This window comes from Mauremys mutica, chromosome 4 (assembly GCF_020497125.1).
Source record: "Mauremys mutica isolate MM-2020 ecotype Southern chromosome 4, ASM2049712v1, whole genome shotgun sequence".
Lineage (NCBI taxonomy): Eukaryota > Metazoa > Chordata > Testudines > Geoemydidae > Mauremys > Mauremys mutica.
The window spans coordinates 158,481,287-158,505,681 of NC_059075.1; the positions used below are offsets into that span (position 1 = coordinate 158,481,287).

General features: G+C 58.7%; 2 protein-coding genes across 3 annotated transcripts in view; one reads left to right on the plus strand and one right to left on the minus strand.

Annotated features, from left to right (window-relative positions):
* Window positions 1-68: 68 nt before the first annotated feature.
* Window positions 69-13,090, minus strand: LOC123368468 (ataxin-2-like protein). Its single transcript, XM_045013279.1, is given in 25 exon segments — window positions 69-270; window positions 784-973; window positions 1,057-1,117; window positions 1,119-1,264; window positions 1,364-1,485; window positions 1,567-1,696; window positions 1,944-2,044; window positions 2,047-2,130; window positions 2,441-2,513; window positions 2,918-3,064; window positions 3,184-3,253; window positions 3,767-4,047; window positions 4,133-4,200; window positions 4,477-4,566; window positions 4,713-4,910; window positions 5,151-5,255; window positions 5,433-5,608; window positions 5,688-5,888; window positions 7,271-7,362; window positions 7,521-7,645; window positions 7,740-7,890; window positions 8,864-8,935; window positions 9,953-10,009; window positions 11,551-11,587; window positions 12,732-13,090. Coding segments are annotated over 25 exon segments (3,048 nt in total). The 5' UTR covers window positions 12,953-13,090; the 3' UTR covers window positions 69-220.
* Window positions 13,091-13,169: 79 nt separating this feature from the next.
* SH2B1 (SH2B adaptor protein 1) overlaps window positions 13,170-24,395 on the plus strand; it is a 30,151-nt gene continuing 18,925 nt past the window's right edge. Inside the window, exon 1 of one of the 2 annotated variants that reach the window (XM_045013306.1) lies at window positions 13,170-13,309. The gene's annotated coding sequence lies outside the window, so the exon portion shown is untranslated. Of the gene's footprint in view, window positions 13,310-21,832; window positions 21,980-24,395 lie in introns of those variants that run through there. The other variant, XM_045013305.1, reaches the window with a different exon arrangement.

The following is a 24,395-nucleotide window of genomic DNA, read 5'->3' on the forward strand; positions in this document are numbered from 1 at the left end:
AGGGGCAGGTGGCTCTTGCCGCTGCGTGCTCCGCAAGCCAACAAAAAAGGTGCTTGGTAAAGCCCTGCCCCCTGCTGTGGCACCATAAGGGGCAGGCTGGGGGTTCCACCTCAGGGCCCAGCTGCCAGGCCAGGGCACACGCAAGGGGGCAGAAGGAGCAAACCGGATCCCGGGCAGGGGCCGGCGCTGGGAGTTCAGTTCACAGTCAGGAATCGAGGCTTCAATTTCCAGGGGGGTGGAATGGGAGCTGCTGGGATGGGTGAGACTGAACTAGAAAGAGAGCAGAGATTGTTAGTGAGCAAGGCAGGACAGGACACCGAGCACTGGACCCCCACAGCAGGGAGACAGGGCTGCAGCCTGTCCACCCACCCCGGGCCTGGAGCCAGGTGGCCTATCCACCCCACTGCACTGAGGCCTCCCACTCCTCCCTGAGCCCCCCTCCAGGACGAGGGAGATGGGGAAAAACAAGCCCACAGCACCTGCTGCAGGAGGAAGGAGAGAACATGCCCTCCCCTCTCCCCTCACACTGCTACATCTCCTGGGGCAATGAGCACCACAGGCCTGTTACACTGACATCCCCATCACTGCAGGCCTTCACGTTAGGGGCCAGACCCTCCATCTCTCAGAGTTGCCACAGGCCCCCCCCCAGCTCAGGAAGGAAGGGCAGCCCCTCAACAGCTTGCCAGCATGGGGGGTGGGGGCTTACGCTGGTACCAGCCTGGCCCATCACACCCACCCACCAGTCCTGAGCCTCTGAGACATCCCCCTACCCCCAGCACTGACCTTGATGGTGTCCTATATAGGTGTATGGAGATGGTGTGGAGGCTGAGAGGGTGGGCACCCCGCTCTGTGGCACACCGCCTTGGGGGGGCCCCCCATGGGTCTGCGAGGGGTGGAGCAGCATGACCTGGGGGGGATGAGGCGCCCCGGGGTGGGGGGGCGGTGCTGCTGTTATTCCAGTCTGAACATGGGCCTGTGGGAGGCGAGAGCAGGGGGATGAGCGTTGGTGGGTGGGGCCCGCGCAGTGCCCACAGCCCTGCTGTCCCTACCACCTACCTGGGTGACATGGGCCATGTTGGTGTAGCTGTGCTGCAGCTGCTGGTGGGCGTGGATGGCTGACAGCCTGCTGTGGGAAGCTGCTCTGGGGGGACTGGGCGCTGGGCCCTGGCGTGATGGAGGGCGGCGTGGCCGTCAGCGTGGCTGTGTGGTACAGGTTCTGCTGCTGCTGGGCACTGGCCAGGTGGGGCGGCTGCCCACCCTGGTGCTGCGCCAGGACACAGGAATATAGTGAGCAGGGTCAGGGAGTCAAACACCTCCTCACCCACTACCCTCCCCCTCAGCCCTGGGGGAGGCCCCCCCTCACCTGTACGGGGCTGGGGGCAGCGTGCTGGGCCTGCTGTTGGTTCCCTGTCGGGGTGGTGGCTGGCTGAGGCTGGTGGGGGTGCAGCTGTGTCGCATGGTGGGGATAGGACTGATGAACTGTAGCTGGAGAGAGACACCCAGTCAGAGCCAAAGCAGAACTGGCCCCAGGCCCTGGGACTCCCCAGCCCCGGCCTAGAGACTCACCATAGAGCGTCTGGGGCGTGGGCTGCTCCGAGGGGGGGTACTGGGGCGTGGAGGACGACACAATGGCCTGGGGGTGGCTGCCAGATGTCATCATGCGGGGATTGCTCTGGAGCATCGGGGCGAATACAGGCTGCAAGGGAAGAACCAGGCCACATGGCTGTTAGAGAGACCATCCCTGCGTGCTCAACCCTCACCGCCCCCGGCACACCCCTCTGCCCCCAAAGGCTGCAGGGGCCAAGCCCCATGGCTGTTAGACAGCCCAGCCCCACACACTCACCCCTCTGCCCCCAGATGGCCCCATCGAGGCTGCAAGGGGACAGAAGGGCCCTTCGCACCTCATCCCCATGCTCCTCCCTCCCCTGCCCGTGGCCCTTTACCTGAGAAGGGTAGTGCGCCATAGGCTGCATCATGGTGGGCTGCCCCGTGAACTGCTGGGGGTTATAGGAAATGTAGGAGGAGTAGGGTGTAGCTGCTACCAGGGGGGCCCTGCCGCCGCTGCCGCCTGCATAATGGGGGGTGCGGATGTTGGCTGATGTTGGTCGGAGCGCTGGGGCGGGAGGGTACCTGTGGGAAAAGGAGCCAGCTGCTCAAAACGGACCCCAGAAGCCCCTAGGCCGTATGGTTGCCTCAATCCCATGGTGAGGGACCCTCCCCTCCAGCCCCACACAATGGTCCCTGCTGCCACCTCTCCCCAGACATCCCATCACTCCAGCAGATCAGCTTCTGCTGCCCTGGGAGGGGCCACAGGTTAGCCCCACCCATTCCAATCTTGCCCCTTTGGCCCAGCCACCAGGGAGGGGAACTCTGCCCCTGCTTTAGCCAGCCCCCCTCCCATCAGTGCAGCTGGTGTCGCACTGGGAAACGACAGGCTCACCTTTGGCCCCTCGGTACTTGCCCTGCTGGCCAGGCACAGAGCTGGAGACAGGGTAGGGGTACATCTGGGGCGCCTGCAACGAGAGAGCAGCAGCAGGGTAGTTACCTGAGAACAAGAGAGCTCCCCTGCCCCCTCAGACCCCAGCTCCCCCCAAAGGACAGGGACCCCAGCCCCAAACATTTTACCCACCCCCTGCAGCTTCCCCATTCCCCCTCCACTCTTCCCAATGTGCCCCAGCCCCTCTGGACAGGCCCTGCTCCCGCAATCCCCCACATCCTTCCCCCGACAGGCCCGGCTCCCTCATCCCAGCAGCTTCCCCCGCACCCCGCCATCCCTGCAGCTCCTCCCCCCCCACTTTCCCAGTGTGCCCCCACCACTGTGGACAGGCCCTGCTCCCCCCCCCCCCTGCAGCTTCCTCATCTCCTGCTGCCAGTGCGGCCCCCTCCTTCCCCCAGTAGAGCGACGGGGTGGGCTCACCTGGACGGCAGGGCTCATGTGGATCTGAGGTATGTAGGAAATGTACTGGGGGCTGTACATGCCTGTCTGGCCGGCCGTGATCACCGGGATGGAGGGAGTGGAATGGGCGCGAGGGCCCGGTGACGTGGGGGTGCTCGTCGACTTGTTCTGGAAGCAGAGACCGAGCAGGTGAGCATGGGGCCCAGCCAGATCCTCACCAGTGATGGGGAGGACCAGCAGCCGCTGGAGCCCATGGGGCTCCCACCCCCACAGCCCAGATGACTCACCACGGAAAGCAGCGTTTTCGAGGGGTTGAACTCCTTGGCGTTGGGATTCAGAGTCGATTTCTTCACTTGCCTGAAACCAACACAGGACAAATCAGGGTTAAAAACCCTGGAGAGCCCAGCGTCCCCCTCCAACCCGCTCCCCCTCACCCTGTGCACCCTGCCATGCCCTGCCCAACCCGCTCCCCCTCACCCTGTGCACCCTGCCATGCCCTGCCCCACCCGCTCCCCACCCAGTGCAATGCCCTGCCCCACGCAGTGCACCCTGCCATGCCCTGCCCAACCCGCTCCCCCTCACCCTGTGCACCCTGCCATGCCCTGCCCCACCCGCTCCCCACCCAGTGCACCCTGCCATGCCCTCCCCCACCCGCTCCCCACCCAGTGCACCCTGCCATGCCCTGCCCCACCCGCTCCCGCCCCCCGTGCAATGCCCTGCCCCATGCAGTGCACCCTGCCCTGCCCTGCCCGACCCCCCCCCCCCCCCCCCCCCGCCATACCCTGCCCCACCCAGTGCACCCTGCCATGCCATGCCCTCCCCCACCTGCTCCCCTGTAAGAGAACCCCAGGCCCTCTGCTGCAGACTCACTCGGACACAGGCCCCTCCTCTTTGTCCTCGGGCTCGCCCTTGCATGGGGGGCTGGCCGCCTGCTGCTCGGCCACCTCACACAGCCCCTTCTCCTCTTTGCCACTCTCCGGCAGCAGCTCCAGGCTGGTCCCGTTGGGCTTTGGCACCATGCTCACAGGGGGGGCCTCCTCGGGCCCCTCGCAGATGCCTGGCTCAAGGGACTTCTCCTTGCCCTCCAGAGGCTCTTTGGGCCTGGCACTGAAGGACTCCAGGCTGGTCTCCGGGGAACTGCTCGGCTGGAGCTGTGGGGGAGCCAGATACTCATGGTGAGCCCAGCCCAGACACGCCTACTCCCCCCCCGCCCTCCTTGCGGTCACCAGGCCTTACCTTGAACTGGGCCCCAAACTTGCGCAGCTCCTCCAGCTGGGTCCGCTTCTGCTCATTCTGCAGCCCTGCTGTGGAGAACAGCACAGAGTGAGCTGAGGGGCTGCTGCAGCCTCAGAATGCCCCCTACTCCCAACCCCCCAGCATCACTGAAGCTCCGCCAACGGGTTATGCTTCCATGGGCGGGACAGGTCACAAAAGACCCCCGACAGGAGGATGCGGGCCCCTTCGCTTGGGAAGCGACGCTTGGAGCAGTCTCCCTTGGGGGCACACACCAGGTTCTGAGGCTTCACAGGGTGGCTGGGGGCCCAGCCTGTCAGTCCTGACTCCTAGACACACACACACACCTTTGTTAGCTGCCTTGTTGAGCTCACATGACCCTGTCGCTTCCAAGGTTCTGCCAGGATCTTTAGCCACAGATGTGGGAGCCTCTTTCCCTGGGAGGGGAAAATGGAAATCCCGTAACACATTACACTGCCCTGCCCCGACCCGACCCCTGCTCCAAGGCACAGCTCCCCAGGCCCATCTCCTCACAGCTGCCACAAGAGTCCCCAGAAGCCCCACGCTGCTCCCTGGGCCTTACCCTCAACACCAGTGGCCGGCACGGGGGCAGCTACTTTGGGAGAAGAGGGGGTTGGGGAAACACTTGACTCCAGGCCAGTTCTGGCCTCCGACGGGGATGCGGGTGTTGCTGACACGGCAGAGCCCACTGGAGAATCCTGGGAAGAGGCTGGCGTGGCTGAAGCAGACTTGGGAGAGCGAGGAGGGTACATGCGGCCCACTGCAGGGAGAAACGTTAGAGACAGGGTGAGAACATAGGTCCTGATCCCTCCCATACACAGCAAGAGACACAGAGAAAACCACACAGACTAGGTCTCTCAGAATCTATAAACCACCACCCTTGTCTCCAGCAGGGCTCTGCAGGTTAACCCTCAGCCGCTCCTCCTGCCCACCAGGCTAACAGTGACTGGGGCAGACCCCTCTCTAGCCATCAGAGCAGAAAGATCCCCACCCTGCCTACCTGCAGGGGGAGCTGCCGAGACCTCCACAGGGCGGCTTGACGGGGAAGACATGGTCTTGGCACCCCGGATGGGACGCTGGGACTTCGGAGACATTCGGGAGGGTCCTGGAAAGCAAGCAAGCATAGGAGGGGGTTACAGGGCTGGTGCAGCAGCTTGGACACAGTCCCTGGCCTTCCCAGAGAGCAGGGTGCGAACTCTGGGCGGGAGGGCACTGGAGACCAGCCTCAGGCATTGCTAGTGCCCACACCAGGAAGCCTCTCATGTAGATCCCTGGATCTCACCTCCATTGATCCCTCGCTGCTCCGGGGCGGGACTAGAGTTGCTGTCTGGATGGTGCGCACTGCCCCGGGGAGGCATGGACCCCACCCCTGGCCTCCCACCCCGGGAGCTGCTGCACCGGATGCCTCCTCGCGAGCCCTCTCTGACGCGCTGTGGTAGCGGGACATACTTGCCCTCCCTGCAGACACAGACGGGAGAGGAGTTACACCGGCTCCCATGCCCTCCCCACCCCACATGCGTGCATGCACCTCTCTCACCTGGAGGCCAAGCTGGGGCTATCCCTGCCAGACACCTGTCTCTGCACAGAGCTGTGCTTCTCCTCCTCCGTCCGGCCATCATCATTCTCCATGGCAATGCGCAGGCGGTACTGGGGGCTCGACTCAATCTCCCGGGCCAACTGGGCCGCCCGGGCTTCCCGCTGCCGGAACTCCTCCGAGTTATCTTTCTCTAGAGGAACGCTAGGACAGGGACAGACAGAGACAGGCCTCAGTGCCAGCTGACCCTGCCAAGAGCAGTGCAGGATGACACTGGCTCAGAGCGGTCTGAAGCCCCCCATTTTGGGTGGCAATTGCTGCTCTGGTCTCCACTGGAGGGAGGCTGCTTCTGGATTCGTTTGCCCATCTGAGCACAAGGAGGATGGAAAATCACCCTGCACGCTGCCAAAGTGGAAAAAGCAACCTCCCGGCTTGGCACGAGTAGCAGTGGTGCAGCCGGTCAGGGGAGCAAGCCGATACTTGGGAGCAGAAGCCAGCCCCAGGGGAAATTCGGATCTGAAGATTGACAGGTTTTAAACAATGAAAAGCAAGAATGAGCAAGGAGCTGCTTTCACCCAGAACCACACTGAGCAACTCCAGAACCAAGAGCTACACAGCACTTGTCTGTGTGGGATGCTGGAGAGCCGCACTCCCACCACACGCAGGTGCACAGGGAGCGAGGCTGGACTCTGCAGGGACATGCACACAAACTCTGGGTCACTTTTGTGGTTCAGATGCATCCAGATACATTTTCTTACCAAACAGTTTTTAATGATGTTTTCTTAGGAAATTCTATGCCAAAAAAATCGACATGAAAGGGACATCAACTCCAGATGAAGGCAGTTAAAGAAATGGAGTTAGAGGTAGTTCCAACTTCTATATTTGCACCCAGCCTGCCCTACGCACCTATCCAAGGTCCTCCGACCTGAGCCACCCCCTCCCACCACACACATGCACCTGCCCCTGAAGCTCCTATCCATTTTTGTGGGTTTAGAACCACCTGTTCATTTTTTAATCTCTCTCTCTCCTCCTTCTGCTATGTGAAAGGCCCACAAGGACAAAGGAAACAGTATCTGACTCCCCAAGGCAGTGGTTCTCAATCCCTGGCTTGCAAGCCACATGCAGCCCAATTGGTATACAGCTGCAACCCATCTCACATCCTCAGGGCCATACAGGTAGTGTGGATGCTGCCCACAACACACATACAGCTGCATATACAGCCCACAATGGTAAATGAGTTGAGAACCATTGGCTCAGGAAAACAGAAAGATAAACTAGACAAATCCCCAAAGGAAACGAGCTGGAAAAGGATCATTTTTTGCATGGAACAAGAGTGAACAAAATCCTGCTGACGGAGGTGTGACTTTAAATGAAAGCCAGCCTGGGCAGCTTGAGTTTGGCTAGTCCCTCACTGCTGAGAGCAACACCCTTGTCCTTTCAATGGAGCCATGTGTGGTACTCAAGTTCTTCTCGAAAGGGGCAGCCCTTTCGCCTCTGTAGCCTGATATGAAGGCACTGACCCAAGAATCACACTCTTCCCCAAGAGTGACAGCTCCCTCCCACGCAGAGCCCAGGCCCACACTCACGTGTAGGAGGACAAACTGCTGTCGTACGTTGTCTTCACGCCATAGTTCTCTTCGTTAAACTTGAACATCTCATTGGGATCCCAGCCATTCGACTGCAACAAGGACAAGTGTTAGATACAGGACAGTTAGAGCCCCCAGCGCTGAGCGCCAAGCAGCAGAAGGGATCTGGGTACCCAAGAGCCCTCTCCCCGAGCTAACCCCTGCCCACCTCACCCCAGGCCCTGAATGGAAGGACGAGCGAGGTTCTTACCATGTCAGATTCCAGGTCATAGTCATCACTGTTGCTGTCCCCTCCTTCCCAGCGCTGCAGCACCTTCTCCTTGTGCTCCCCGTTAACCTTGGAGTTCATGGCAATGGCAGAGTCCGTGAACTTGTCTAGGAGGAGACAATGGGCCATAAGGTCTGCCACCCTCTCTGGACGACCCCCACCCCAAGCGGGGACAGACCCCATCCAGAGGGCCAGCATTACCTTTGGTGGCGTAATTGAAATCAACATTACGGAAATGCACCAGCATGACATCAGTGGGCTTGAAGACCATGGTGTCCACAATGTCCTCCCGCTTAGGTCCCACCAGCTGATCTGGGGTCTTCCTGTGCACCGCATCCACAGCAAGCTCGAACTGCAAACAGCCACCGTTACTGCATGCTGCACCCTGCCCCAAGAACCGGCCTCCCGCTGCCATGGGAGACCCCACATGTTGACCAGAGCTCAGACGCTCTGTGCCCTGCCCCAGGAGCTGGCCTCCCGCTGCCATGGGGGACCCCACATGTTCACCAGAGCTCAGACGCTCTGCGCCCTGTCCCAGAAGCCAGCCTCCCGCTGCCATGGAGAACCTCATGGTTACTCCTGGGGGAATTCTGGTCGAATGCAGAATTTCCTGTATTCCCCGCAGAATTTCAGGCCACTGGACTCTGCAGAGCCCAGATGGCAGTGAGCGGAGCGCCCAGCTTGGCTGGGTTGGAGGCTGCACACTTTTTGATCCTCATTCTTGCAGGGACTGGAGAGTGCCTGGGACGACCCAGCCAGTTCTGGCAAAGGGTGAGGAAGGACACAGCTGCACCACACCATGTGCCCTGGTGGGACAGTAAAGAAGTTGGGGGGAGTAAAGGCTCTAGAGGGACTGCTGTCTGGGCTGGGGGTTGCCCTGTGGCTCAGCTCTGAGGGGAAGGGGGTGTGGGTGTCTGGGCTCTGGGGGCCCGACAGCTCCCTCCAGCCCCCTAATCTGGAACTGGGTTGTTGTAGGGGTTTATTTAACTCCTTACTCCTGGGGGGAATCTTTTTTGCTGTTGTCTGTATTGTTGACAGGTAAGGTATTTTGATTATATTGTGTTATTTTGACAAAAAATATTGTGCACAGAATTTTTTATTTTTTTTTGGCGCAGAATTCCTCCATGAGTAACATATTAACCACTGAGCTTAGATTCTCTGTGCCATGTCCCAAGAGTCAGGCCTGCCACTGCCCAGGGGGGACCCAGATGTTCACCACGGAACGCAGACACTGTGTGCCCTGTCCCAAGAGCTAGCCTCCTGCTTCCCAGGGGACTGGCCAGCCATGGGGATCCCAGCATTTCACTATCCCCCCAGACACTTACCTTAGAGCTGAGGGTTTTAAAAATCCCCTCAAAGGTGCTGCCATTTTTCACCTTCACATCACATGTGGAGCCCTGGGGACAGAGCCAGAGATTAGTGCTGGCTGGGGAAGCACATACCACAGGGTCCAAGGTCCCCTCCAGTAGAGCAAAAACTGTCTCTCCTTCACACCATCCCCACCCCCACTGCAGCTCCCAGGGTCTCCCGACCCACCCCCCAGAACTGGGAGAAGAGAGGAGATGCCCAAAGGGAATCACTCTGGGAAGCAGAACAGTCTCATTGGCACCTGTTACACAGGGTCCTACTAGACCCACGGCTGCTCCCGGATGCCCAGCACTCAGGAGGCTGGTACTACCCTAGCCCAGGCAGCACCACTCAGCTGGGAGCCCACCACTGTGAGGGCAAGAGCTGCCAGAGCCCAGGGGCAGCTTGCAGACTGGGATGGTGGGAGACCTTTGGCTGTGAAACTCCCAGACCACCCCCAAGAACTTCTCTTTCTACAGCAAGACACACACGGCAGCCGGTGACCTCTCCCCAGTCTCGCTGAGGACAGTGGCACATAGGTGGAGGGAATTCAGGCCTCCTGCACAGGCACCCATTTTTGGATGCTGTATGCTGCGCTTCGATGCTCTGGTGATGAGCGCAGGCACAGGGGGGAACAGCATTACCTCCCAATCTGCAGTGCCAGCCTGGCCTTCAGCTCCTTATCCCTCCGGCCCCTGCCACCAACACAGCTACTGCTCCTTTCCTCTCTTCCCACAGGCCCAGGTCCACTCCCCAGCAGAAAATACTCCAGATCGCCCCTCTCTCTCCAGATTCCCCCCCCCCCACCTATTCCCCCCTGCCCAGACTCCCATGGATATGTCCTGCGGGGTGACACACACACCCCTCCACCTCCCTTCCTGGTTTCCAACTCAAAGTCCAATGCTGGGAACAAGGAGTTTCTGAGAGAGGGGATAGTACAACTGTCCCGTTCCCCCCCAAAAGCCAGAAACTCCTCCCCGCCCCCGAGACCCTTGCAACAGCCTGCTCCTGAATGGACCATGCTAGGCAACCCTCTCAGCATTGCAGCAGGAACTGACAGCACTTACCACAACAGCCGTCAGGAAATGCAGCATTCGAGAATTGTTATAGACACCTTCGAACACCTGTCATAAACACAGTGAGATGAACCCATCAACAAGGAGCAGCGAACATACCACCTTCATCCCCCAGGCTTCCCCTGTATGCACCGCCCTCAGCACCCGGGTTAGGAGCCAGGGCAGTTACCAGGATGAGTGGTGTGCTAACAGCAATCACCTCTGTGATGCTACACTTACAGGGCATGCTTGGAGTACGACTCCAGGGCCAGCCACGTGCTGCTGTGTGAAGACGCAGGCTTGGGTCCTGAACAACCCGCAAACTTTGGAGCCCCGAGCTCATGCCAACCCCATCGGCACCAGCAGGCCCAGAGTGAGCCTGCCCCCTCTTTTCCAGGAGGAGCCGAGGCAAGCCAAGGATTCACAGATCTTAAGGCCAGAATGATCAAGTCTGGCCTCCTGGGTAACCCAAGCCAGAGAATCTCACCCAGCAACCCCAGCACATGGCCCAGTGAGAGGGAAGAGACAGCACTGCAGGGAAACCTCCTCCAAGGTGGATCTGAGAGAGAGACAGCTGGATGTCAGAGTCCCACTGGTGACTCTGTACTCCCACTAGCACTGCAACTCCCGTGCAGCTGTGCCTCATGCGCGACCCCTCCGCCCCCCATCCTGCTACAGGGACTGAGTGAACAGCTCTGCTGAGGGTTAATTCTGGCTGCATTTGTTACTGCTGATACACAAGGCAGAGGATCCAACTTCAGGGAACCAGAGAACACATCTTTGGGCTTGGGACAAGAGCATGAACATGAAGCAGAACATCTCTTCTAAAGCAGCTTTTCAGAGCGGAACACGCACCCCCTCCCCCCAGTGATGGGAAGCCAGTGGGAAGGTGTTCAGCTGCATACTTGGAGGGAAGGGGAGGGACCAACTTAAAAGCACAGATACCCTGAGGATTGAGAAAGCAATTATGGGACCTTTCATCTCTAGAGTTCCAATCTGGCCCTAGGCTGGAGGAATAAATTGGCTCAGGAGATATGAGACTTTCCCCTCCAGAGGGCACTAGCTCCAATCTGGACTGACTGGCTCAGGGGGTGAGGAATGGCACCCGTCTGGCTCTGTCTTGCTCCAGGCCCCAAGGGAAGTGTCTGGCTCACTGGGGACTCCTATCACACTGGTGTCCCTTGAGATCAAAGGGAAGCTAGTGCTACCAAAACACTATGAGATACACTCATTCAGATCTGGGCCACAGGGATGCACTTAAAGGTCAGAGTGCTGGGTGGCAGGTCGGGTCCCTCTCTTCTCTAGAGCGTTTTTGGGAAACATTTAAACGTGCGCTGGCACCACAATGCAGAAAGTAGGAAATGGCAGGCAAGTCCAGCAGAGGCCTGTGGGAAGAGCAGTTTGGAGGCGCTATTGTCTGTGGAGTTAAGGGAGGCCAACGCAAGCCATCCCCACCCATGCCATGTTCTCCAGAAAGAGGAAGCGCCTGCCCAGCCACCCGCGGCAAGAGGCTCTCGATCAGGAAGTCAGTACAACAGGCAGCCTGGCTCTCCTGGGAGACCAGCATCCGTCCCCCTCTCTCCCCCTTAGACAGAGCCACAGGTACTTACTGGAGACTGGGGAGGCCCCTTGCCTGTGCTCTGCCCCCTGAAAACAAACCACAGGTAGAGCCAGTTACAGGGGCCCTGACACCCCCCCCACACCCACACCTCCCCCCGCCCCCGGGAGGGTCCTTGCCTGTGCTCTGCCCCCTGAAAACAAACCACAGGTAGAGCCAGTTACAGGGGCCCTGACACCCCCCCACACCCACACACCCCCCCCCGCCCCCGGGAGGCCCCTTGCCTGTGCTCTGCCCCCTGAAAACAAACCACAGGTAGAGCCAGTTACAGGGGCCCTGACACCCCCCCACACCCACACTGCCCCCGGGAGGCCCCTTGCCTGTGCTCTGCCCCCTGAAAACAAACCACAGGTAGAGCCAGTTACAGGGGCCCTGACACCCCCCCCACACCCACACCTCCCCCCGCCCCCGGGAGGGTCCTTGCCTGTGCTCTGCCCCCTGAAAACAAACCACAGGTAGAGCCAGTTACAGGGGCCCTGACACCCCCCCACACCCCCCCCCGCCCCCGGGAGGCCCCTTGCCTGTGCTCTGCCCCCTGAAAACAAACCACAGGTAGAGCCAGTTACAGGGGCCCTGACACCCCCCCACACCCACACTGCCCCCGGGAGGCCCCTTGCCCGTGCTCTGCCCCCTGAAAACAAACCCCCGGTAGAGCCAGTTACAGGGGCCCTGACCACCCCCCCACACCCCCGGGAGGCCCCTTGCCCGTGCTCTGCCCCCTGAAAACAAACCACAGGTAGAGCCAGTTACAGGGGCCCTGACACCCCCCCCCACCCCCCCCCCGCCCCCGGGAGGCCCCTTGCCTGTGCTCTGCCCCCTGAAAACAAACCACAGGTAGGGCCAGTTACAGGGGCCCTGACACCCCCCCCCACCCCCCGGGAGGCCCCTTGCCGGGCCCCCACGGGCTGGGCCCCTGCCTGGCGGGGAGCGTGTTCGGGGGGGGGGGGGCGCTGCGAGCCCGGGCGCCTGGGTCCCAACCCCGCACTCCCAGAACTCCACGGGGGGGGGGTCTCCCTCTCCCTCGCGCCGGGCGGGGATTGGCTACAGAACCGGCCAATCAGCACCAAGCTCGCGCTGTTTCCCCCCCCCCCACCTACCTCCCCGCGGCGCGCGCAGTCACGGGACCCTCCCGGCGCCCCCCGGCCGGGACCCCCCTCCCGACCCGGCTGTTACCTGGTGCCGCCGCCGCTTCCTCCGGGGCCGCCGCCGCCTCCCCCGCCCGGGGCCGCCGTCGCGGCCCGCCCCGCCCCGCCGCTGGGGCTGAGGCTGAGGCTGCCGTTGGGGCTGGGGGCAGCCCCCGGCGGGGGGGCCTTGCGGGCGGGCGGGGGCCCGGCCTGGGGCACGGGGCCGCCCGGGGGGGGCTGCGGGGGCAGCGGTTGCGGCTGCTTCAACATGGCGGCGCCGGCGCGGCCCCAGTCAACCCCGGCGGGGCGGGCGCGAGCGAATCAGCCGCCCGGCGCGCGCGCGAGAGAGAGAGAGAGGGAGAGAGAGGCGGGGCGGCGCGAGGCGGTCGGGCGGCCGTTGGCGGGCGGCGCGCGCGGGCCGCGGGGGAGGGGCGTTCGGCTCGGTCTCCTCGAGGGCTCCCTCCGCACAATGAGCCTGTGTGGACGGAGCGGAGAAGGGGCAGCGCGGCGGAGAAGCCAGCTCACTGCGCCTGCGCGGACGGCCCCGCCAGCCGGGCACATCCGCACCGCGGTGATGAGTCGCACCACGTGATCCAAAAGTGGGAACTTTTTGATCCTTCCGCCGGGGTAAGAATCCCATTCGCGGCCGTTGCGCACGCGCCGCACCGCAGGGCGGAAGGGACGGAATGGCGCTGCCTCGGTACGCATGCGCGAGGTGTGAAAGGGTCTCGGCACGCTAGGCGTTTGAGGGAACCTTCCGGCGGCCCTTGGCTTTTGCGCATGCGTGCACAGTCACGTAGCCGGGGGGAGGGAGCAAGCACCACTCTCCCTGCGCATGCGCGTCCCTACCATAGAGCTTTCCGCCCCGCGCTGCGCATGTGCCTCCTTGGGAGGGAACTTGCCGGAGTTGGGGGCAGGTAAAGCTGAGAGCGCAGGCGCAGAGGGATCCCTCCGCCAGGACCGCCTCACAGCGGGGACGGGAGAATGAGTCCCGGCTCCTGTCCGCGCAACCTGAACACCCCCCGTCCTGTGACGTGTCCATGTAACCCTGGTTACAGACACACCCAGTACTCTCGGAGGGGCACGGGGGTGGAGCCGGGCCAGGGGGCAGGTGGGAGAGAGGGGCACGTGTGGGGGGTGGAGCTGGGCCAGGTGGGGGGGCAGAGGGGCACGTGGGGGGGTGGGGCTGGGCCAGGGGGCAGGTGGGGGGGGCAGAGGGGCACGGGGGGGGGGTGGAGCTGGGCCAGGGGGCAGGTGGGGGGGCAGAGGGGCACGTGAGGGGGTGGGGCTGGGCCAGGGGGCAGGTGGGGGGGCAGAGGGGCACGTGTGGGGGTGGGGCTGGGCCAGGGGGCAGGTGGGGGGGGCAGAGGGGCACGTGTGGGGGGTGGAGCTGGGCCAGGGGGCAGGTGGGGGGGCAGAGGGGCACGTGTGGGGGTGGGGCTGGGCCAGGGGGCAGGTGGGGGGGCAGAGGGGCACGTGTGGGGGTGGGGCTGGGCCAGGGGGCAGGTGGGGGGGCAGAGGGGCACGTGGGGGGTGGAGCCGGGCCAGGGGGCAGGTGGGAGAGAGGGGCATGTGGGGGGGGTGGAGCTGGGCCAGGGGGCAGGTGGGGGGTGGAGCCGGGCCAGGGGGCAGGTGGGGGGGCAGGAAGGGGTGGAACTGGGCCAGGGGGGCAGCAGAGGGGCATGTGTGGGGGGTGGGGCTGGGCCAGGGGGCAGGTGGGAGAGGGGGGCAGAGGGGCACGTGTGGGGGGGTGGAGCTGGGTGCGGGGGCAGAGGGGCAGGAAGAGGTGGAGCTGGGCCGGGGGTGGGGGACAGCAGAGGGGCACGTGTGGGGGGGTGGAGCTGGGTGTGGGGGCAGGTGGAGGGGGCGGAGGGGCAGGAAGAGGTGGAGCTGGGCCAGGGGGCACATGGGAGAGGGGGGCAGAGGTGCACGTGTGGGGGCCAGGAGACATTTGAGATGTTTACGGATTGCAGGGTCTGTTCTGGCATGGCAATTATCTTGTCTGATCTCCTGTATCACAGGCCACAGGACTGCCTTGAATTAATCCCTGTTTGAACTAGATCAGTTCTTTAAGAAAATATCCAGTCTTGATTTAAAAGCTGCCAGTGGAGTAGAATCCGTCAGGATCCTTGGGAAATTGTCCCAGTTGATAATTACCCTCACCGTTAAAAGTTTCCACCTTATTTCTAGTCAATCTAAGGCCATGGCTACGCTGGCAGAGTTTTTTCACCGAAAGTTTTGTCAATGATCAAAAAGCGCTAAAAGAAAATTGTTCTTTCATGTTCATGTTGTTGTCCTCTGTCAGCAGAGCACATCCACACTGGTGGCAGTAGCAGCAACAAAGCAGTGCACTGTGGGGAGCTACCCCTCAGTTCAGCTCCCCACCTTCGAGTTTTGCAAGGAAGTACTTGTGATTTTAGTGGGCTAGGACTCAATGTAAGCAGATGATTAAACTGCTTGTTTACTTGTTGCTGCCAGCTAATCATTCAAAAATCTGCTTTTACTGCACAAAAAACCACCAGCACACACACACGCTTGGGGGAAGAAGAGGTACTGGGGAGGGCTGACTTTCAGAGCTGTGTGTAAGTCCAGCTATCATTTGAAAAGGTGTCCGTGGGGATGGCGTGAACAGGAAAGCGAGAAGTCCCAGACAGTGGAAAGGAATTTGCAAGTGGAGTTTGGGGAGGGCATGGGAAAGAGTTCTGAATGTGCTAAAGGGAAGGGCATGCATGCATCTGCTCAGCCTGGACTATTATGAGGGACTGTAGCATCTCAGTTTGCTTCTCCATAACTTTAATCATGCTCTCCATTGCATCCCTAACAACAGCCTCATTTTCTTTTCTGTCCAGCCTTTCCATTTTCCTTCACTGCCTGCTTCCCCTCTTTTCTGCATCTGATTATTGCAGCACCTCCTGGAACATAGAATCATAGAATATCAGGGTTGGAAGGGACCTCAGGAGGTCATCTAGTCCAAAAAGTTTTTCCTAATATCCAACCTAAACCTCCCCCACTGCAACTTGAGACAATTACGCCTTGTTCTGTCATCTGCTACCACTGAAAACAGTCTAGATCCATCCTCTTTGGAACCCCCTTCAGTTGGTTGAAAGCAGCTATCAAATCCCCCCTCATTCTTCTCTTCTGCAGACTAAACAATCCCAGTTCCCTCAGTCTCTCCTCATAAGTCATGTGCATGTCTTCCTTGCTCCATCTTGGATGCTTTCTTAACTGGCGGAGGTGCTCTGCCGGTGTGTAGGGGATGCCTCTGAAGGCCACATCTGCAGAAGCACAAGGAACAATACACAGAAGTATGATTAAATATGCGCACAGCATTGAAACAGTACACTAAAATACACCTCTAGTAACATACCAATCACTTTCTCAGTAACCAAATGCCAGCCAACACCCCGAGCATGGTGAGTGTACCCCGGGGTGGGGGGCATTGTACATGGGGAGAAAATCAATATGAAAGGGTTGTGGTACTGTTGACTAGGGAGTGTGTGTGTGTGTGTGTGTGTGTGTGTGTGTGTGAGAGAGAGAGAGACCAGATATCTCACTCCTGAGGGGAAGCAAGGGAGTATCTACTACATGCTTATGGCTTCCGCCCTGATCCCTATGCTGCTTAGCTGGGTGCCCCTTTGTCCCTGCACAAGTGATTGCAGAACGGCGGGAAAGTTTCCTTCAATGGGGGAAGGAACAAAGCAGCTCTGCCAAGAAACCTTCAGCAGAGGATTGCCAAGTATCTCCAGGAAAGTTCCCTAGAGATCTCTCCGGAGGATTCCTGTGAAATCATGATGTGCATCAACACCCTGCTCCACCGTACTTCTTAGCTGCACAGGGAAATGTCCAGCACACAGAAACATAGCCATTTCTATGCCCTCAACCCACCTCAGCACTTCACAAAGCAAAACCAGTTATCAGGGGTGTCTGCTCCTGCTTCTTAACAGCTCCTGACTGGACGCACCACCAAGTGACCCTACCGTGGGCTCCACATCATCATTTACCTCAACCTTTTTGTCAATGACTTCATCCGCTGGGTTAGGTCCGCTTTCTGCCAGCTCCAGCCACGTCGAAGTATCCATGGGGCTCTTGGTGGTGGAGGTGGGGTCGTTGCCGAGGATAGCATTCAACTCCTTCTCAAAACGGCAGCACTGGAGGGACAGTTTGCCTCGCGTGGCTCAGCTCCTTGACCTTTGCCATGCACTGCAGCATGTCCCGATCATAACCCTTTTCGCACAAGCTTTGAGAAATCTGCCTGTAGGTATCAAAATTCCTATGGCTGGAGTGCAGCTGTGACTGCACAGCCTCCTCTCCCCAGACACTCAGCATATCCCGCCGATCCACATTGGTCCAAACGGGAGAGCGTTTGCCGCATGGAACCGCCATGGTCAGCTGGGAAGATGTGATGTGAGCTCTCCACACCAAGCAAACAGGAAGTGGAATTTCAAAATTTCCCAGGTCTTTAAAGGAGGAGGGGCGGTCGGCGGACAGTTGCTTACCTGGCTGCAGGGTAGTGGAACTGGAATTGCTGACCAGAGTGGTCAGGATGGGCATTGTGGGACACCTTCTGGAGGCCAGGTGATAAAAATCAAGCATGGTGTCTACACTGGCACTTTGTTGACAATAGTTTCGCATAAAAGGCCCTAGATCGTTTAGGTGGTTTTATTTTGTCACCAAAACTGAAGCGTTTTGTCACCAAAACTGGCCTTGCAGTATTGTGTCATCACCAAAAGCTGCCTTTTGGCAAAAAACAAAAAAACTCTGCAGTATAGACAAGGCCTAACTGCAGTTTCATGTCATTGCCTCTTCTCTGCTAAACTGAAGAGTTCTCTGTTATTAAATGTCTATTCCCCACATAGGAATGTATAGACTGTGTTCAAGTCACCCTCTTTGTTAAGCTCACAATATTTAGTTCCTGGAGTCTGTTACTATAAGGCGTGTTTTCTAATCCTTTTATCATTCTTGTGGCTCTTCTCTGAACCTTTGCTAATTTATCAACATCCTTTCTCAATTGTTGGCACCAGAACTGGACACAAGATTCCAGCAGCAATTGCATCAGGGCCAAATACAAAGGTAATATAACCAGTCTACTCTGATTCAATATTCCCATTTATACATTCAGGAATCACATTAACCCTTTTAGTCACAGCATTGCGCTGGGAGTTCATGTCTGAATGATGACACCCAAATCCTTTTGGGGTCACTGCTTCTCAAGATAGAGTCCCCCATCCTCTAAGCACAGCCTATGTTATTTGTTCCCAGATGTCTGAGTTTATATTTGGCCATATTAAAATGCATATTGTTTGCTTGTGCTCAGCTGACCAAGCAATCCAGATAGCTCTGTATCAGGTGACCTGTCCTCATCAGCTGCAGACTTTATAAGTCATGCTTTTATGTTCTCTTTGAGGTCATTGATAAAAATGTTATAGTGCAGGGACAGGAACCGATCCTTGCAGGGGCCACTGGAAACATACCTTCCCCCTATACAATTATATTTTGAAGCCTATCAGTAAGCAAACGTTTAATCCATTTAATGTGTGCCATGTTGATTTTGTATTGTTCTAGTTTCTTAATCAAAATGTCCTGCAATACCTAGTCAAATACCTTACAGAGGTTTAAGTATATTAAATCAACAGTGACTTATATCAAACTTGTAATCTCATGAAAGAAAGCAATTCATTAGTTTGACAGGATTGGTTTTCCATAAACCCATGCTGATTGCCATTAATTATGTTACCTCCTTTAATTCTTTATTAATAGAGTCCTATATCAGCTGCTCCATTATTTGCCTTGCATCAATTGTCAGGCTGACAGGCCTGTAACTACCTTGGTCATGGCATTTACCCTTTGTAAATATTGGCACATCATTAGTTGAAAAATCAGTATTAATGGCCCAACTAGCTCCTTGGATAGCTCTTTTAAAACTCTTGGTTGCAAGTTCTCTAGACCTGCTAATTTAAAAATGTCTAACAGTTTAACATCTTCTGGAATTCTGAAACCCTTCCCGCACTCCAACTGCCTGCCGCACCCCAACCCCCTGCCCTGAGCCTCCTGCCACACCCCTCCTGCACCGCAACTCCCTGCCCTGAGCTCCCTGCTGCACCTCACACCCCTCCTGCGCTCCAACCCCCTGCCCTACCCCACACCCCAACTCCCTGCCCTGAGCTCCCTGCCGCACCCCATACCCCTCCTGCATCCCAATCCCCTGCCCTGAGCCCCCTCCTGCAGTCTGCACCCCAACTCCCTGCCCTGAGCTCCCTGCTGCACCTCACACCCCTCCTGCACCCCAACTCCCTGACCTGAGCCCCCTTCTGCACCCAAACTCCCTGACCTGAGCTCCCTGCTGCACCTCACACCCCTCCTGCACCCCAACCCCCTGCCCTGAGCCCCCTGCTGCACCTCACACCCCTCCTACACCCCAACTCCCTGCCCTCAACTCCCTGCTGCACCTCGCACCCTTCCTGCACCCCAACTCCCTGCCCTGAGCTCCCTGCCCCACCCCACACCCCTCCTGCATCCCAACCCCCTGCCCTGAGCCCCCTCCTGCACCCCAACCCCCTGCCCTGAGCCCCCTGCTGCACCTCGCACCCCTCTTGCACCCCAACTCCCTGCCCTGAGCTCCTTGCTGCACCTCACATCCCTCCCGCACCCCAGCCCCCTGCCGCACCTCGCACCCTTCCTGCACCCCAACCCCCTGCCCTGAGCTCCTTCCTGCACACCACACCCCTCCTGCACCCCAACTCCCTGCCCTAAGCTCCCTGCTACACCTCACACCCCTCCTGCACCCCAACCCCCTGCCCTGAGCTCCTTCCTGCACACCACACCGCCTCCCGCACTCCCTCCTGCATCCCAACCCCTTACCCTGGCCCTGCATGCAGTTTCCCACCCAGATGTGGCCCTCTGGCCAAAAAGTTTGCCCACCTCTGATCTGTAAGTACCTACATAGGGAACAGAGATTTAATAGTAGAGGGCTCTTCAATCTACAGACAGAGATGTAACATGATGCAGTGTCTGGAAACTGAAATTAGACAAATTCAGATTGGAAATAAGATGCAATTTTTTACCAGGGAACAATTTACCAGGGCTGTGACAGCGATTTCTAAATCAAGATTGGATGTTTTGCTAAAAGATCTATTCCAGTTCAAACAGGAATTAACTCAAGAGAAATCCTTTGGCCCGTGTTATACAGGAGGTCAGACTAGATCATCACAGTGAGGTTTTCTGGGTTTATCCAGCCCACCCTACTGTACACTGAACCAAACAGGATCTTCAAGTTGATGTGGTGGCCAACAGGGCAAACGCAATCATGGATATATAAACAGGGAAGTATCAAGTAAGAGCAGGGAAGGGGAGTTACAGCATCAGTTAGATCGTTACTGAATACTGTGTCTAGTTCGGGTGTCCAGACTTCAAAAAGGATGTTGATAAATTGGAAAAGGTTCAGAAAAAGTCACAAGATCAACTCATGGTCTGGAAAACCTGCCTCACAGAGAGACACTGAAAAAGCACAAATTATTTAGCTTATAGAAGAGACAATTGAGAGGTGACATAGACTCAGCCTTTAAGGTCAGAAGGGGCTACTCTGATCATCTAGTCTGACCGCCTGCACACTGCTGTTACTGACATGTTGGGCCTACATCGGGAGGCAGTTTCTCATAGCAGAGGGCTCTTTAATCCAGCACCTAGACGTTGGAGCGAGACACATTCATACTGGAAGGCACAAGTTTTTAATGGTGATGCTAATTAATCATTGGAACAACTCACTTAAGGATGGGCTGGATTCTCCATCCCTTGAAGTATTTAAATCAAGTCTGGATGGCTTCTGCTACAATTAAGGCTTAAATCAGGGACACTCCATTTCCGGCACCACCTAAATCAAGACAGCCACCCTAAAACCAACTCAATCCAAAGCTTTAGAAACATGGACCTGCAAGCCAACTGAGCTCACCACCCCAGCTGAAAATGACAACAGGTGTGACAAACATGCAGGCCCCAGGAGGCATTTGTGTGGGGCCCACAGGTGTATTCAGATTCTCCTGACCCTCAGCTTACATTTAAAGGGTAAGTGGCTAAGCCTCATGGCTGTAGCCATAACCTTCCAAAAATGACCTGAGGGTAACCAGTGCTGCCTGAGTCCATCCCTCGGAGAGGGAGGAGCTGCCACAAGTGTGACTAACAGCGCCCTTGCCCTGAGTCTGCAGAGAGCCTGAGCCCATTGCTCTGTGCCGCAAACTCCCCTGGCCCTTATTAATCTGATTGGAGCCTCAGCTCTCCTGCCCCAGGCCGGTGCATCAGCTGTAATGGGGCAGGGTGGGCTTTGGGGTTTGAAGTGTCAGGGGGTAGCCGTGTTAGTCTGTATCCACAAAACAATGAGGGGGCCGGTGGCACCTTAAAGCCGAACAGATTGACTGGGGCATCGGCTTTTGTGGGTAAAACCCAGATCTTCAGGTACCCACGGAAGCTGATGCCCCAATCAATCTGTTCGGCTTTAAGGTGCCACCGGCCCCTGGCTGGTTTGGGGAGCGGGGGCTGCGGGGGGGGGGGGGGTCTGGGGCAGAGGTGGGAAGGGGCGGGGCTGGGACAAGGCCCATTCCCTGCCCCCCCCATGGCCCGGCGGGCTGTCGCTCCTGCAGGGGGCGCTCTGTCCCCGCATGGGCCGGGCTCTATGGCAGCCGCCGTTCCATTCCCTCGATCCGCCAGCACTTGAGGTTTATGGGGAGCGGCCGCTCTAGCCCGTTCGCTCTATGGTATTTGCTGTTCTTTCTTCTAGCCCGACTTCCCCGACTCTATGGTGCAAGTGTGGCGTTGTAGGCAGTTCTCGTCCCTCCAGCCACTCATCTCTATGGTACGGATCGCCCGTGGGAGGCGCTCTGGCGTAGCCCCCTACCACTCTATGATATTTGCCACCCGCAGTTGTCGCCTCTCTATGGTAACTCTGCCCCGCAGGAGTCGTTCTAGGCAGGCGGACTCGGCCCCGCTGTGGCATCGCCACTAGCGGACGCCGCTCTACCCTCAGCCTAACTATCGTCTATGGTTTTACGCCGGAAGCCGAGTCGCTCTAGCCCGTAACCGCCTCCTCTCTATGGTGCTGTTGCGCAGCCGCTCTGGTCCCGCTCCCCGTGGGACGGGGTTTCCGGTTACTTCCCGGAAGCGGAAGCCTATGCGTGCGACGTAGGGACGGAGCACCCGGAAGCGGAAGTGACGAGACCAGGGCCTTGTCCCCTCTTCGCTGTAACGGAGACAGACTCGGAAGCTGCCGCTGCCGAGACCCGGGAGGAGCCAGAGTCGCCGGGCGGGATGGTGAGACTCGGTCCGGCTCCCGTTGGGCCCCGCCCCCGGTCTCCGCCCGGCCTGGTGCGGCTGGAGCTGGGCAGGGGTCCCCCCCCCCCCCCCGTGCTCATCTCCTTCCCCGCCGCGCGGCCAGTTCCGTCACTGGCTGGAGCTTTGGGTGGTAATGGGAACAGCCGCTTGCAGGGTGACAGCCTGACACCAGCGACAGCCCGACAGCCCCACGCAGGGCGACAGCCCGACACCTCTGCATAGGGTGACAGCCGTGACAGCCTGACACCAGCGACAGCCCGACAGCCCCACGCAAGGTGACAGCCCGACACCTCTGCATAGGGTGACAGCAGTGACAGCCTGACACCAGCGACAGCCCGACAGCCCCACGCAAGGTGACAGCCCGACACCTCTGCATAGGGTGACAGCCGTGACAGCCTGACACCAGCGACAGGCTGAGACTCACGTGCAGGGTGACAGCCTGACACCAGCGACAGCCCGACAGCCCCACGCAGGGTGACAGCCCGACACCTCTGCATAGGGTGACAGCAGTGACAGCCTGACACCAGCGACAGCCCGACAGCCCCACGCAGGGCGACAGCCCGACACCTCTGCATAGGGTGACAGCCGTGACAGCCTGACACCAGCGACAGCCCGACAGCCCCACGCAGGGCGACAGCCCGACACCTCTGCATAGGGTGACAGCCGTGACAGCCTGACACCAGCGACAGCCCGACAGCCCCACGCAGGGTGACAGCCCGACACCTCTGCATAGGGTGACAGCAGTGACAGCCTGACACCAGCGACAGCCCGACAGCCCCACGCAGGGCGACAGCCCGACACCTCTGCATAGGGTGACAGCCGTGACAGCCTGACACCAGCGACAGCCCGACAGCCCCACGCAAGGTGACAGCCCGACACCTCTGCATAGGGTGACAGCCGTGACAGCCTGACACCAGCGACAGCCTGACAGCCCCACGCAGGGTGACAGCCCGACACCTCTGCATAGGGTGACAGCCGTGACAGCCTGACAGCCCCACGCAGGGTGACAGCCCGACACCTCTGCGTAGGGTGACAGCAGTGACAGCCTGACACCAGCGACAGCCTGACAGCCCCACGCAGGGTGACAGCCCGACACCTCTGCATAGGGTGACAGCAGTGACAGCCTGACACCAGTGACGGGCTGAGACTCACGTGCAGGGTGACAGCCTGACACCACCTACAGGCTGACAGCCCCACGCAAGGTGACAGCCCGACACCTCTGCATAGGGTGACAGCAGTGACAGCCTGACACCAGCTACAGGCTGAGACTCACGTGCAGGGTGACAGCCTGATACTCGTGTGCAGGGTGACAGCAGTGACAGCCTGACACCAGCTACAGCCTGATGCTTGCGCGCAGGGGTGACAGCTTGACACCTGTTACAGCCGTGCCAGCCACATGCCAGGTGACAGCTGTGCACAGGGTGACAGCCTGTGACCTGAGCCAGACTGACAGGTGGGGAATGTGGGGACAAAGAGCAGTTCCCTCACCTGGCTGCAATTTGTTACCACGGCGTTGGCGCATCCATTTCCGTGATGTTGGCCAACCTAATAATTTCCAATTGTGACTTGTAGACAAGGTGTTAGCGAGCTCCCCTCTGACAGCTGGTGATGAGCTGGGAAGAGGAAAAGGCTTCAGGCCCAGATTGTATTTACACGAACACATCCACCCTGCCTAGGTATCCAGCAGACAGAGCTGTGCTGCCCAAGTGATCAAGCTTGTCTGGTGTTGGGTTACAAATCACTTTACTATTGAATGCAGGAGGCATTAAATGTTGTTATTGTAGGAGTAAAGGGCAGCAGAACTGTGCTTAGCCTGTCCTGATTGCGGAGGTTACCCTCAGTGCTTTATTTTGTGCCAGGGCTAAGCCCTGGCACCTCTAGACTTGGCAGTTCATAGCCCCAGGACCTCTGGGCTTGCCACATCAATGATTAATGTAAAAAACTTGCTGGAGCCCTGGCACTTAATTGTTGAACCCCAGCACCTCTTTCATTACAAATTAAGCATTGCTCACCATCAGCTGAACTGCACTCGGTAAGCAGGGGGTTTGGATGCCAGATCCCGGTGTAGAGAAAGGGTGGGGGACAGGTGTTTTGCTTGGTGGTGTCAACTCTACCTAAGAGTCACAGGTGCCATTTGATCTGCCCCCTCCCTGATTTAAGGATAGAGCTGATTAGGCTCCATAGAGGTTTTTTTTTTTTTAAGTGATCACTGATAATCTAAGGGCGTAGACTTGCTGCAGGGCAGCATTTCTGGGGAGGACCCTGCCCAGGCTGCACTAGCAGTGAGGTTCCCCACTGAGAGTTGGTGGAACCTCAAGAGACCAACTTGCAGAGGTCACGGTGGCAGGTGGCAGCAGAGTGAATGGTGGCATGACAAACAACAGCGTCCAGAGCG